This window comes from Synchiropus splendidus, chromosome 19 (assembly GCF_027744825.2).
Source record: "Synchiropus splendidus isolate RoL2022-P1 chromosome 19, RoL_Sspl_1.0, whole genome shotgun sequence".
NCBI classification, from domain to species: domain Eukaryota; kingdom Metazoa; phylum Chordata; class Actinopteri; order Syngnathiformes; family Callionymidae; genus Synchiropus; species Synchiropus splendidus.
The window spans coordinates 8481519-8495527 of NC_071352.1; the positions used below are offsets into that span (position 1 = coordinate 8481519).

The 14009-nt window shown below is 42.8% G+C and overlaps 1 protein-coding gene and 1 long non-coding RNA gene across 4 annotated transcripts in view; one reads left to right on the plus strand and one right to left on the minus strand.

The window, feature by feature from the left end:
- LOC128751671 (uncharacterized) overlaps positions 1-11676 on the plus strand; it is a 37806-nt gene extending 26130 nt beyond the window's left edge. The window contains exons 3-4 of the long non-coding RNA XR_008413271.1: positions 10089-10146; positions 10227-11676. This is a non-coding gene — a long non-coding RNA (uncharacterized LOC128751671). The remainder of the gene's footprint in view (positions 1-10088; positions 10147-10226) is intronic.
- The window catches only part of LOC128751670 (potassium channel subfamily T member 2), a 60483-nt gene that overhangs the window by 34773 nt on the left and 11701 nt on the right, over positions 1-14009 (minus strand). For 2 of the 3 annotated variants that reach the window (XM_053852877.1, XM_053852876.1), the window contains exons 2-8: positions 5828-5907; positions 4547-4649; positions 4233-4295; positions 2274-2322; positions 1839-1898; positions 1271-1345; positions 129-212 (exon numbers count right to left, since the gene is read on the minus strand). In XM_053852877.1, coding sequence (XP_053708852.1) covers positions 129-212; positions 1271-1345; positions 1839-1898; positions 2274-2322; positions 4233-4295; positions 4547-4649; positions 5828-5907 — 514 coding nt within the window. Of the gene's footprint in view, positions 1-128; positions 213-1270; positions 1346-1838; positions 1899-2273; positions 2323-4232; positions 4296-4546; positions 4650-5827; positions 5908-14009 lie in introns of those variants that run through there. The other variant, XM_053852878.1, reaches the window with a different exon arrangement.

The following is a 14009-nucleotide window of genomic DNA, read 5'->3' on the forward strand; positions in this document are numbered from 1 at the left end:
TTCTTCAGACAGAGATCAGTCTTGAGTACTGCAGCAATACAGTCGATTGAGAGAGTGTTCGCTGGATAGTAATCGAGATATTGGGTAGCTGTGAAAACAAGAAGCACACTGGGCGAGGCTTCACTCACAATCATGTTCTCCAGAGCGTGTTTCGCCAGCCAGCAGTTGAGAAATACCGGAATGAAGAGATTTCTGAAGGAGGGCAAAATCACCTGTCAAGAAAACAAAACTGTCACTCGGATACCTGCATGTATAAGAGCTACATACATATCATGGAACATTATGGCTTGCACTAGAAATTCGTGGAATGTGGTTCACTTAAAGTAAAAAATGATGGGATGGGAAATGATGGGAAAGGAATGGTGGCTAACAACCTTCTAGATTTAGATTCAGGTGAAGAGGAATAATTGATTTGACAATTTATTTCATCGTTTTTTCCCCAGCAACAATACTGAGAGGTTGTGGCTGGTTTCCAGGTCTGTGAAGTGACCAAGAGAAACTACACATTTGTAAGGACAGTGCATCGCTAGTTGATCTCATTGCTGTGGTTGGAAGTTGAGTCTGTAACGCTCTGTGTGTGTGCAGAACAACCACATGATCTCCAGTGTGTCCTGGGTCTCCTCTTGGTTGGACATGCCTGGGACACCTCACCCAAGACCAGGCCAGAAAAAAGTGCATGAAAATAATTCGTAAAATTCCTATTATTACATCTATTGTTATTGCTGCACTTAGGTTTGGGTGGAAATAAGAAGAAAGACATAGACAGAGTATATTCTTTAAGCATTTCAGAAGGACAAAAAGAAAAAAGTGTTCATTGAAAAGGGCTATTTTCTTGCGCAGGCTAGTCTGGGGAGCAGTTTTCGTCTGAGCCCCTCCCAGACGGCCAAGCGTCTCACCCTTTCTCCAGGGGTGAGTTGGTCCTAACATCCTGCCCGTACCATTCCCCACAGCTTGTGTTTTTTTTAACCTCTCCTTTAACAGAGGAAAAAAAGAATCAGATGAACTTGACTTTGTGAAGGTATTTTATCTTCACTTGAAGCATATTGCATTTTTTATGTCATCGATTTTACGGCACGACTTGACCTCAGACATGAAATAATAATCTTGTATCTCATAGTTTTTAGAAATGTGGCTTATGATGAAATAAACCAAAAAAAAAAAACAGGTTAGAAAGCGGTCACATCTGTGTGTTTGGTCTATAATGGCTGACAGCTTGACCATGAAGCAGCCAATGTTTGGCGTGCTCAGCAATGCGTATCCTTCCACTCACAGTGATCATGAAGGGAACAGCGCTGATCATCTCCAGAATGAAGGGAACACGTAATACTTGCTCCCAAACGTTGCCCTGGAAACACAAACCAGGAGGGTCAGGAAACTCCATTGTCATGGCGACCTCAGGGGATTACCACATAACACGGCTGATTACAGAGCCGGACCTGAGGAAATGGACCAGTTTTTGCAACATACAATAGCCAGGGATGTTGTTGTGCGACTCCCGCGTGGCCTTTTGTGAAGCATTACTCATTTAACACATCAGTCAGTGTGGTTGTAAATGTGTCAGCTGTCTGCAAATGGCCGCCCTGGCTGGTGTGGGTGGACAGGCACAGCCGACAGGAACCCCGTAAATGCTAAAACCGCCAGCTTCCAGAGTAATCTGTAGAGAGAGAGCCCTCCGTAGGCTTTTTAGAGCGGACGACATCAAAGCCAGGGGTCCCGTTGACAAATGGCAACCCTCTGCAGCGGCCTCCCCTAAACTGTCACGATGGGAGGAAGCATCTAAACAGTTTCACCCGCACATATTTAATAAAAGATGGCTGAGGAAGCTCCGAATATCTCACCTTGTAGCTGAGATAAACTAGCAACATTGTTTCTGAGAAGCTGATGAAAGCCACGAGAACCTGCCACAGAAGAAGAGAATTGGGTTGGCAGACATAGGGAAAAAAAAAAAGTTGTGACAGTCTGACAAAAACCAGAGCACAGAGAAATTAGCAGTCGGGGAGATTGAGGAGCAGAGTGTGGGTGGAATCTGTAGGCGTGCAGATTGAACCTCAGAGGGAATGGATTAGAGCTGAGCAAGGCTGTGTGCGACTCCATGTTTGCTCTCGCGTGTGTGTGTCATGAACGGTAATGTCATGTCGGACTCGTCGCCATGCCGTTCATTCACCGAGGGGCTGAATGAGTTTGAGCGATGAATCGGAGGCGACGCAGATGAGGTGTGTGAGCGCCGTGGTGTTTGCACAAGCTTGTTTGCTCGGGACACTGATTTATCTGACCTGCAGCGCCCACAGTGGCAGAGGTCTGTCCACCCAGATGATCAGTTTCCTGCAGGACCACATGAAGAGAACATGTGAAGACATTATCACACTTGTGCAACTACACGTGACCCTGCTCTACATACCGTATTTTCCGGACTATAAGCCGCTACTTTTTTCTCGTGGTCTGAACCCTGCGGCTCATACAACGATGCGGCTAATACATGGATTTTTACGAGGGACGCTCCAATCGATCGGCCACCGATTATGAAAGGCTGATCTCGGCGTGATCGGTGAATGCCTGTCATTGTCGATAACAAAATCCGATCACTTGTGATAGCCGGCGCTCTGATGAAGCACCGCCCGCGGTTTGTGATGCGTCCGCTCCTCCCTCCTTCCCTGCTCACTCCGCCGCTCACTTGGCAACAGCATGTCTACTGTGGAGGTTTTTTTCAGTCTGTCATGTAAAGTTTGCATCCTGCAGCACATGCATGTTAAAAGGCGTCAACGCCACCAAGTCAATACGATATTTAAAACACCAGCACTTAACGGAGCACAGAGAGTTTTCTGGTGCTCACGAAAGTGAAACAGCAGGAACCAGCGGTCACTCGCCGGTCTGAGTGTGTCATTTGGAACGCAAAAGCATATTGCAAAAAAATCATGAATTTCATTGAGCCAGATGACCAGCCTTTCTCAGGTGTCGTTTTAAGGCGGAATCAACTGAATTCGCTGCTGTTTTGTGTGTGTCAGATGCAGCGTTCTTTGGCCACCTGAATCTGAAACTTTTGCAAAAGAGGTTCATAAAAATGGTTGAAGACAGCTGCTTCCGGTGAGTGCTCTCCCTGTCTCTCGGAGCATCCCTCATCCCTTTTACATTCTAAAGAGCGCCACGCTGGCAAAAATATTGAGCCTCATCACAACAAAACCGATGACATCACATTTTATTCACCTTTAAAGCGCTCAAATTGCGCTGTTTTCACCCGCATGTCTGCAGCTCTGCCAACAGAAACGATCTACTGAAGGGTTAAAACAGTGCGTTTCAAACACTTTAAATGTAAATAAAATGTGAGGAGTTCATGATTCAAGTTCAGAACATAGCCAAGTTTGTTTCATGAGTCAGTCTCGATGCTGACTAGAAAAAAAAAAGAACGAGAAGTAGAGGATCCTTATGCATTTTCTGTGGCGCAGACAGCACTAGTGCACCCGCGGCTTATAGACCAGTGCGTCTTGTGTACGATAAAGATTTTGTGAGCTAATATTCTGGTGCGCTCTATAGTCCGGAAAATACGGTAATTCCAGGGTGAGTAAGAGGTGAGGAGTTGTTTCCAAAGATTGCATCTCTACTGAAAGATCTGAAGATACACCACGACACCAACCTCACTTCACTTGAGCAACAGTGGAGCACAATGGCTTTCGGAGAACGCTCATATTCACACAGTGAAATAAGGGCTTCCAGACTGGCGCGAGGAAAAAGCCATAGGTGCCCCGGAGCTTATCAACGCTGTCTGTCCAGGCTGAGATTCGCTCCCACAAGTCGCCCGCCTGAAGCGAGAAGCGGCTCATCCCTTTCTGTCAGGCTCCTTATTCATCTGGAGCCAGAGCTTAGCCAGTGTCGCTGCCCACCAATTAGATCAATACGTCCCAGAGCAGGAGACAGCCTGAGGTCCATGTGCACTTCCTGGTTGGGCTCCTCGGGGTCACTGTATATTGCACACTTTATCTCCACTAGATCACTGCTGATTAGCCTGCACAGGCACTACATACATATTATGTTGACAGCTAATCCATAGCCCTGGATGGTGATGGATAACCCTGGATCCCAAATGCTCAATATCAACATATGAATTGCATCACTTAAGCGAAGTCGCATTGATTGGCTTATGCAACATGTCCGACCAGCGGGGCCGCCTCGGTGGGCGGGTGCGTTTTTTACGTCGGTCGGAGCCATCGCTCCTCATTATCGCCGACTCGCATCCTTACCAGTCAAACTCGCTCCAGGGACGGGACGACGTGTTCTGTTTGGTGCAGTTCACACCGCTGACGCTGTCCAGCAGAAAATAAAAACAACAGCCATCATGAAACTTTTTTTTTTTTGTCAAACTCACCTTCCAGACACTTAAACGTAGGCTGACAGTCCTAATAGCCGATTACCAATTTGAAAGAGAGCTACAGGTGTATAAACATTGTTAGCTTACTGCTGACCTGTTGAACTTTCCTGCTATCTGAGCACAAACAAACACACACAGATACACCTTTCTGTCGCCTCATTAGGTAGCTGCAGGCTGTTGCCTCACCAATCTTCTGGTTTCTCCTGCGGGTTGTCCAGTAGAACTCTGACAATGTACAGGAGGCAGCTCAAAACCTTCAGGGCAAAGTTAAACATCCGCACTCGCAGACCTGCAGGGGAGAAAGGTGCAAGTGAGCGCTAGCCCTCTGCTAAGGAAATTATTTTTTTCTTTACACAACATTATTTTGGCAATGTTCCTGAGTAGTCACAACTGTAGTAATATCATCCAACCACCCAAAACAATGCCAAATGCACAGTGAACGTTGTTTTGCTAGTCGCCATTAGCCGCAGCTAGCAGCTACTAGCTTGCTAGCATGTCTCAAACAAGAAGTCGACTTGCAACAGTAGATGAGAAATTACAGCCAAAAAAGTAAAAGTAAATATGATTTAAAGTGCTTAAAGCTTTGGGTTATTCATTTTACAATTATTAGAAAACAATGTGTATTTATTTGTAATTTTTCGGTTTTTTATTATATATTTTTTACATTTTTATTATATTATTTATGATTATTTTATTATCTACACCAAGAAAGTTATGCGTTCAATGGCGTTGGTTTGTCTATGTTCAAAATAAAAGTTGGATTTGGAAATTTTGAAGTCGGACAACATTTTTTTAGCCATCAATTCAGGTGTTTAGGACACAAGATATGCACAGGTGGTCAGGGGTTGGGGTTTCAGCGGTCTCACCACCATGACCTGGGTTCGAATCCCACTGGGGAATTCAGTCTTAGTCCTATATTGGTGTAGGTTTCCACTGGCTGAGAACTTTTTTTCATGTTGGTAAAAATGTTTCTATCAAATATTGAATATTTTCAATATGGAATTTGCCATTTTAGTATCATTTTTTTTATTATTTAATTCCAGTTGAAACTCCGGAACACCACCATATCACATTCTGCCAACAGACAGACACAAACATTACTCCCTTGGTGGAAGTAACAGCAAAAATAGAGCCATCATTAAACAGGCTACAGATGTGTCAAGGCTTCAAAGTACCCGGTGATATTTGAGCTCATTAATCCATTTGAATATCCTACAAAGCAAAGTGGTTGTAAACAAGCGTAAGGCTGTTGACATTGACATTTTACTGAAATGTTGACACACCGAATATATTATAGCTGATTTTCAGTGACTTTTCGATGACAGAATCCGCCACTAAATATTTGTTTTGTGCTATATTGCTATGCATTTTATCAGCACAGTAAACCTCACGCGAGTTAGAGGACACCAATGGTGGCTTGGACATGATTCTAAAACATGCCTAATTTTTTTTTAAAGCAGCACTCACTGGATCTTTGGTTTTTGATGAAGAACAGCTTGAGGCGCTCCTTGAACGTGTTCTCATTCACGTAGAACTCCACCTGCACCCTAAGAGACGGGGGGTGGAAAGAGATGTAAAGAGGGTGAGAAAGAGAAATGTGAGGGGGGGTGAAGGGGGCGGGGCATGAAGTTGGAGGATAACTCAAACCCATTCATCGTAGATTAAAAGGGAGATAACTATTATTCCCACGATGGAAATAAGACTTGTTGCATGAAATACTAATGGCTTTTTGGAGGAAATGGCGTTCCTGCTCCGTCGGTCCAGACAGCTGCAGTCGCTCTTGTTATCTGGACTGATTAAATATAGAGCAACAAATTACTTCCCTCTGATGTTTCTGCTGAACATGGGCGGCCATAATTACTGCTCGCTCTCCCGTTTCCATCCTGGCACCCCCATGTGTACTGTAGCGGCTGTAGGCGCACATCTGCACGCGGGTTATTAGGGGCATTAGAGCGTCCACACGCCCCTCTGACTCGCCGGAGAGTGTACGATGGAGACAACAAAGGGACACACTTGAGACATGTGGAGCAGTGCATCAGCAGACAGAGGGTGACTGTGCTTCCTGTCTGACCACCTGAGGGGAGAATTCTCAGTAGCCCCTCTTTTATCTTATAGAGGAGAGCGGGTGACTCAGGTGGGAGGAAAGAAGCCAGACTGGGCTCACTGGTGGCCTCCTCACAAGAGGATGAAAGAAGCGGAACAACTGCAGTCTTTCTTTCAAGCCTTCCAGAGTGATGCTCTACCAGCACCCCACATGGTCAGACACGGTTACATTCGGGGGGGTGGGGTGGGGTTCATTTTCCTCTGGGTTGCTATGGCAACACAGGATTCGTTGTCTTCCAGCAGATGTGAGCAAACGCGCACCGAAGTGTCGGAGCCCAACTTGTTGAAAGCCGACGTCTCCCCCCAGCAAGTCGGACGATACCGTCGCTCACATGTCGGACAACGCATGAAGACACAAGAAGTGCTTGTGGGTGCGTAGTTGCACCTTCTGATTCGAAAACAGTTTGACTGAAATCGCAAGGGAGTGGTTGTAGCCTGGAGGTGGCTCATGTCTTGGAAACAAGATTCCATGTGCCACACACACAAGCAACCTTTTCAAGTGAAGCAATGAAAAATGCATATCTCCATTTCAGCAGCCTGTTGTCGTCATGTGACTTCCAACACGCAGCCATCATTGAGAAAACTGTCAGGATTTCACCAGTGCCAAATGTATTCTCTTTGAAGTAAATAGACTCTTTAGTTTACAGCTACTCCAAATGCTATTCACATTCACATACAACTGCTCATGGAAATGGATAGAATGAAAGTCATTAGCATATGGAAGCTAACTTGCTTCTCAGCCTCTCATTCCTTCATTGTTTTTTTTGTGGGGAAAGTGGAGTCAAAACAACAGACCACGTTTAAACTTGAAGGACACGAAAAACAATGCTGTTTTCTAAATGTTAGCCAAGTGTTGTTCCCTTCTCCAGGACGCCATTTCACCAAGCAAGGGAAGATTTTTTTTTTCTTTCTTTCCAAAGTTTAAAGCTTTTTCAGAGTAGCGGTGCCGCGGCCAGTCGACAGAAACTGACAATAAAATGAATTGACAAATCGCAGATGTCGTTGCTTGTGTTTTAGCAGCCAGAAACACGTGCGAGTTAATGAAAAACAGCGTAATGTAAAATAGCATTTCAGCACAACAGGTTGCCGTCGACGATCTCTAAGCCCTTGCACACTAATCAAATTATGATTTCAAGTTCGTACAAATGCAAACAAGCGGCAGCACTGTTTGTGTGGTTTTCAACTACATGTAGTTGACGCAAATGGCGTGTTTTAGACTATAAAGTTTTCAGAAATGCTAACTCAGAGCAGTAGCGCACCACAGCAGTCGGTGAAAACACTAAATTGACATGTATCTTGGGTTCCAACTGACACTTAATAGATAGCAGGAGATGGGTAAAATGAAACTCATTAGCATATGGAAGCTAACTAGCTTCAAAGGCTTCCCAGACATTTTCCTTATATATATATATATATATATATAATTTTAGGGAAATGTGGTGTCTAAACAACGGGCCATGTTTCATCCCGAAGGACACAAAAAACAATGCTGCTTTCCGAAAGCTTTCCAAGTGTTGTTACATTTTCCACGACACCATTTCACCAAGCAAGGCAAGGCTTTTACACACACATGAAAAAGACATAATTTAAGACATTAATATTCTACATACATATTCACAACATGTATTTAATATTTTAACATAAATTTTCAGAGAGCTAAGGGATTTTTTTCCAGTGGAAAAATGGGAGTGTAAAACCAAACCAATGTGTATATTTCTGAGATTTAAGATTGTTTTTGTTGCCGTCTCAGATTAATAATTCACATTTTTCGCCTGAACGTTGAGGTCCACTGAAAAGCAGAAGGGTTGTGGGTGTCGATGTTATTCGATTAATTCAGCACAGGGATGAGAATAACAGTTGATCTCATGATGCAATATGGACTGTAAGCTATTTTCCTTCAGTTGAATTCTTGTCTGGAGTTTTAATTGAAAATAATAATTTTCACTTTCATTAACTCCTTAGTTATAGTAGCTCTGGTTTCTTCCCATCCTTTCCCACCATCACGCCCCAGTAAAACATTCTTCTTGACTATTTTTTTTGACTACATACACTTAAGTGAAGGCAAGGCACCTTATTTAACCTGTGAAATTCATGAAGTTTCTAGACTGAAAAACATGACCACATAAACATGTTTGTCCAATTCCCTTGCTTTTAGCAGCCACGTTTGAATGTAACTCCTAAGGAACCAGCTTCACTGAACCTTTAAGATATCTGCTGTTGATACGCTTTATCAAAAGGTTCTCCTCTCCCTGTTGTGTACAAGGTAGAAATATGTCCTAAATAAGGAGTTCAGCGGTGCTGTAGATTGAAAAATGTAATCTGAGGCGAGGCTGGCAGAGGAAAAGCACATTAAAAGCTCATGAAGAAAATTATTTCAAGACATCACAGAGTCACCTGAGGGCTCGAGACACAAATCTGCCCTGAAAGGTAGCACAAGGAGAGGAAAATGACAAAGAGGTCGGAGGAAAAACAGCAGTGACGAGGAGAATGTAATCCCATCTTTGCTTGTGTGCCCTGAGAAAAATACAAAAACATGGATGCAGCTCTTGAGAGAAGCCATTATCGGTGTGATTAGGTCAACGAGACTGTTGATGTCAGCGGCTGCGCCGGATATTATTGCACTTCACCTTTTACGGCTTGATGTTGAGAACCCTCGACATCTCAGTAAGAGTTGAGTGAGCAAAGAGAAGCACACTTGTCGATACTATCGTAGCTTTTCACGAATGTTTTCCAGATCCTTTGTTTACATCACAGTCCTTCAAACCGTCCCCTCCAGTGAATACGGTTGATTCAACGCACCATCCACTGCATTAATGCCATGTAGATGAGAATTCGCCTTTGATTCATGAAGCACATATTCATTTTCAAACTGCACGGCTCTGAAAGGTTAAGCGCAGCAGAGATACCTGACCTTATTCAGAGATTTTTGTCAGGTGATTGATGAAGTGAAGCGGACTGCTTTTCTCTTTGGATTCTGGTACTGCAATTTTTCAACACACTTTTCTTCACCTCTTCGTTGCTTCCATTTAAAAAAATATATAAAATTACCTTTGCTACTCTCTTTTCAGTCATCTGTAATCATTTTGTTGACAGTAGAAAACCTTTTCAAGTGAAGAGGCGAGATTAAATCAGAATCATTTGACATGAGGCAGTGAAAAAGGTCTGTCTAGGGAGGCAGCTTGAAAATCTTTGAATGTAGTTTCATGAACCATGAGATTGTTTGAAATCTGAATCGATTTTTCCCATTACAATGAATGGAAAAAGAAATAACGCGTTCCAAGCCTTAAAATAGGCTTTTGTAGGAGTGAATGTAGAGTGTCTGCTGCAGGTGCGCTGTTCCTCTATGTGTGTGGCCGCTGCATGTGGGAGGGGTTGCCGAGTGAGTGACGTCTCTCCAGAAGTGAAGAGGTGCCCGGTGCGTGTCCAGCTCTGAATGTGCGCTTCTGTGCAGTTTGGCTGTGACAAAGTGAGGCTAAGATATCGATTTGGATTTTTGGTTCAAAACCCAGACGTCATCAGACCAGGAAGTAGAACAGACATGTCGTCTTTTGCGGGTCTAAATGTTTAGCTTGATGTAGAAAGTGCAATAGAATCCTGAGTCATTACATTTTTTTTTTTAAAACAGATCATATCAGCCGGATGTGACATCATCACCTGGCGCATACCACATGCCAACACATTTGGTACCAGAAATACTCAAGATGACATGGTAACACCCATTGTCATGGAGGTTATGCAAATCATTTGTTTTTTTCTTTTACAGGTGGGAACTTGTGACATCATATTGGGACGGAAAAAAATACTTCATGTTACTGACCACAATTCTAGTTTGTAGTTAATATCCTTCAACTACCGCAGACAACCCAAAAAGCATCGGATTTAAATGATGAATCACAGAATATAAATGTAGTTTAACTAAGTTTTACTGCACGTAGTTTAAAATACAGAATGATATGCTGGATTTGACATGCCTGTTGTAAGACATAGAAAACCAAAGATTTTTCCCTTCACAAGTATTGCCCAGTTACTGTTCCCTCTCTTGTTCGGGAAGATCTATCGGTTCAATCATGCAGCATCTGGCTGAACTACGCAGCAACCAGAGGGTCGTTTTTGCTCGTGATATGCTTTTGTTGGCTTTTATCAAACAACAATTCCCAGTCGTCTCAGGGGCTCAACAAAACTTTATAAACAGCTTGACACAGGAGCTCAACAAGAAATTAGAAATGTAAAACATTTCCGACCGGAGCCAGGAGAGCGGATTTGCATTCCAAAATTTGCATGTTTCCAGAGACTTAAAGAAGAGAAACAGGCGCCGTCTGACAGACAAGGGGGGGTCTGTGGAGGAGGATCCCCGAGTGAGAGCTGACCGAGATTGTCCTGCTGCTTCCAGCCATGTCTTCGCAATGTAATGACACAGAAGCGACCGTAATGACAGTGGCTGTGACTTCAATCTGTGAAAGTACGGCGCCGCAGTGGCACGGCGCTGCGTGAAAAGCTGCGTCTCAAGAATCGAAAAAAAAAAATGCTCTACTTATAAAATGTGAAGCGAACGCAGCGAAATCATGTTTTGATCCAGAGAGACAAGTTGATATTACCTTTGGATTTTTAGTGGCATTTGATATGCAAAGCTTTGATTTACAACAGGAAACAAAAGAGCTCTTTTGCGAGGCATGAAGTGCATTAGTTGTTTTTGATGTTTATATCAAGGTTACAAGTCTTTGTCGGCTGCCAGGATACTGTGATTTGTTTGATCCGGCTTTGAATCTTCTGTCTTTGAATTCTGACGACAAATGTTATTAGAACACAAACTACACATTGTGATAAAAGGATCTGAATTATTTAGGAGTTATTACCTTCCATTTTGCTGCGCTTATCCAAGATTGTTGGTCTAAAGAGGCCCGAACTTCCTCCCAGTTCGACGTGCCAGGAACAGCTCAGCAGGGAGGCATCCTGAGTGGATGAGGCCACCTTAACCTGGCTTCCCTCTAAGCCTCTCTTGAGTTCCATCACTCGTGAATGAGACCTCAGGATACTCAAACTCTGGTGGGAAATGCTGGCCCTCATGCAGTCACTGTCAAACTAAGCATGTAAAAGTTTTTGTTGTGATGTTACATCTGTGGTGATTTAATTTCATTACTACTATGTTTATTTATTTTTTTTAATGTTTAAATTTCATTTTTTTAAATGTATTTTCAGAATGACTAAAAACTATAAAAGCCATTTTATATATATCTTTGTTTTTTGTATAAAGATCCTTAGTCTTTAAAAAAGTCAAATTTGTTTGGAATGTATTTATTTATTCTAGTTATTTAATAATTTATTCTGATTTTATAATTCTTATTATTCATGCAAAAATATGGAAAATATTTATTTTAGTCATGATAAACTTGTTTTTTGGAATTTACATAAATTATAATTGTTATTCTTACACACTTAGTTGAAATAATATAAATAAACATAATAAGAAAAATAATCTCAATTGAAAAAAAAAGTCAGCTTTCAATAAACTTCAAAAACTTCCGTAACCTTGTGCCCATGCCCACAGGCGAGCGGAACATATCGTGAAAGGTGCATTTATTGGGGACAGAGAGCAAAGATAGGAAGCGGCACACAGCCGCAGCAGACTGATTCCACGAACAAAGGAAGGCAAAACTGAGCAGGAAGACATGAGCCAAGTAAATTGCACATGGCTCCCTTTAACAGCAAAGCAACAAGGTGTTCTCTTGTTCCAACCAGCAAAACTGTCAGCGGGACTGTGTCCATGACCCAGATACTGAACCGTCGTGCAGCTAGTGTCGGAGGAGACAAGGATGCAGCTGCATATTGCAAAAATCCTATCTAAAATATGTCTAGATTTGATTTTTTCCCAAATATGGACATACATTCTTGAAGAAGAATCATTGACACTAAATATTTTCCGACGTTGGGGAGGTTGTTTTTCAAAGCTGTCATTGAACATACTGCAGTACTTTTCCACTGAGTTTCCACCCGATGTAATATACATGTCTCTCAAAAACAGCAGTGAAAGGTAATCACACTGCAATTGCAATCACATAATAATAATAATCATAATAATAACTAGTTCAACTCATTGCCACAACTTAAAAAAAAAAAAAAAAAAAATCAACCTCACAATATGTGGTCATTGTTTTGGCTAAACATTTGAATATGTGCCACGGTTGCACCAAAACAAAAAAACAACAAAAAAAAAAAAAATCTGTTTCTTTCCATCTCTAGTCCAATTTTTGCATCAGAGAATTAAAAAAATAAATAAAAGTGCTGAAGTAATGTCCAAAAATGAGCTCAAATGATAGTTTTTCCCGACTAGAAGCTCCTCCCCAATTCTATAAATGACCTCCCAGCATGCATTGCACACCTCATGCTCCTCTGGCCAGTCACTTTTAGAAAGTTACGTAGATAAGCAACTGGTTGTGTGTAGAAAAAAACATCCACAATTACACCTATTGGTAACATGTCAAATGCAAATGAAAACATTTCAAACACATCAGCATTTTTTCGTTAAAAATGGATGGACGTTTAACTAATTTTTAGAGATTAAAGTTCTCGAGTTTCTAAAAAAAAGTCTGCTCTCCCTATGTCACCATGCGAGCTGTCTCTGACATATAAAGCTTCCCACTGTCAGTGCCACCATGCCTTCACTCTGTTCTTCACCTCCCTCATGCTCTGCTTGAACTCTATTCCCTCCATTTCAACCTTCAAACATGGACACATTCCAGTTATTAAATCCCCTTTAAATGTGGACAAGGTTTTCTAAATCCCGCACAAAAGATTTGAACGGCTTGCATCCCAGTGTGTGTACACCACCAGGACTGTCCGTGCTCTTCTCCCTCACCTCTGATGTCACCAGCCGCCTCTCATCCCTTTGTTGAAATGACCGCTGACTTCTTCACACGTCCTCTGTGTTTGTGCGAGAACCGATAGTATCGGCGGAACCAGTCTCCCCATATCTACTCCATCATGAAACAATATACAGCCGAATGAAAACTCTATTAGGAGTCATCGAGTTACATCGAATCCTTGCATCTGCTCAAATGAGATTATCCTCAGAAGCACCAAGGCGTGTTCAAATCAACATCAAATATATGTGTGGGAGCCGGATTGAAATCGCTGCTGACAAAGTGACGGAAATGAAACATGAGAGGAGAAGTGTTGCTCGTCCCGTCTGGCTCCGGCTTTGACTGACAGCTCCTGCGGTGAAATAATATAACACGGTTTGGGAGTAAGGGAGATGTGGACAGCGGTGTTTGTGATGCCGTCCAAAAGCGCGGCGCCGACTCATCGGCCTACGGCAACGTCGCACACTTCCAGAGGCCAGGAGGGCTCAGACACATGCTAGTCAGCGTGTTGGCGTCCACAGCAGGGACACTCAGGGGTTAACAGACATCAACAAGAGGAAGAAGAGCATCCATATTCAGAGTCCACAAACAACTCCAGCTAACAGGGAGGAAACAAAGCAGCGGTCCACTGAATAAATAGACTTCATTACTTAGTCTAGTGCACAGACAGAGTTGAAGATCGGTGGATG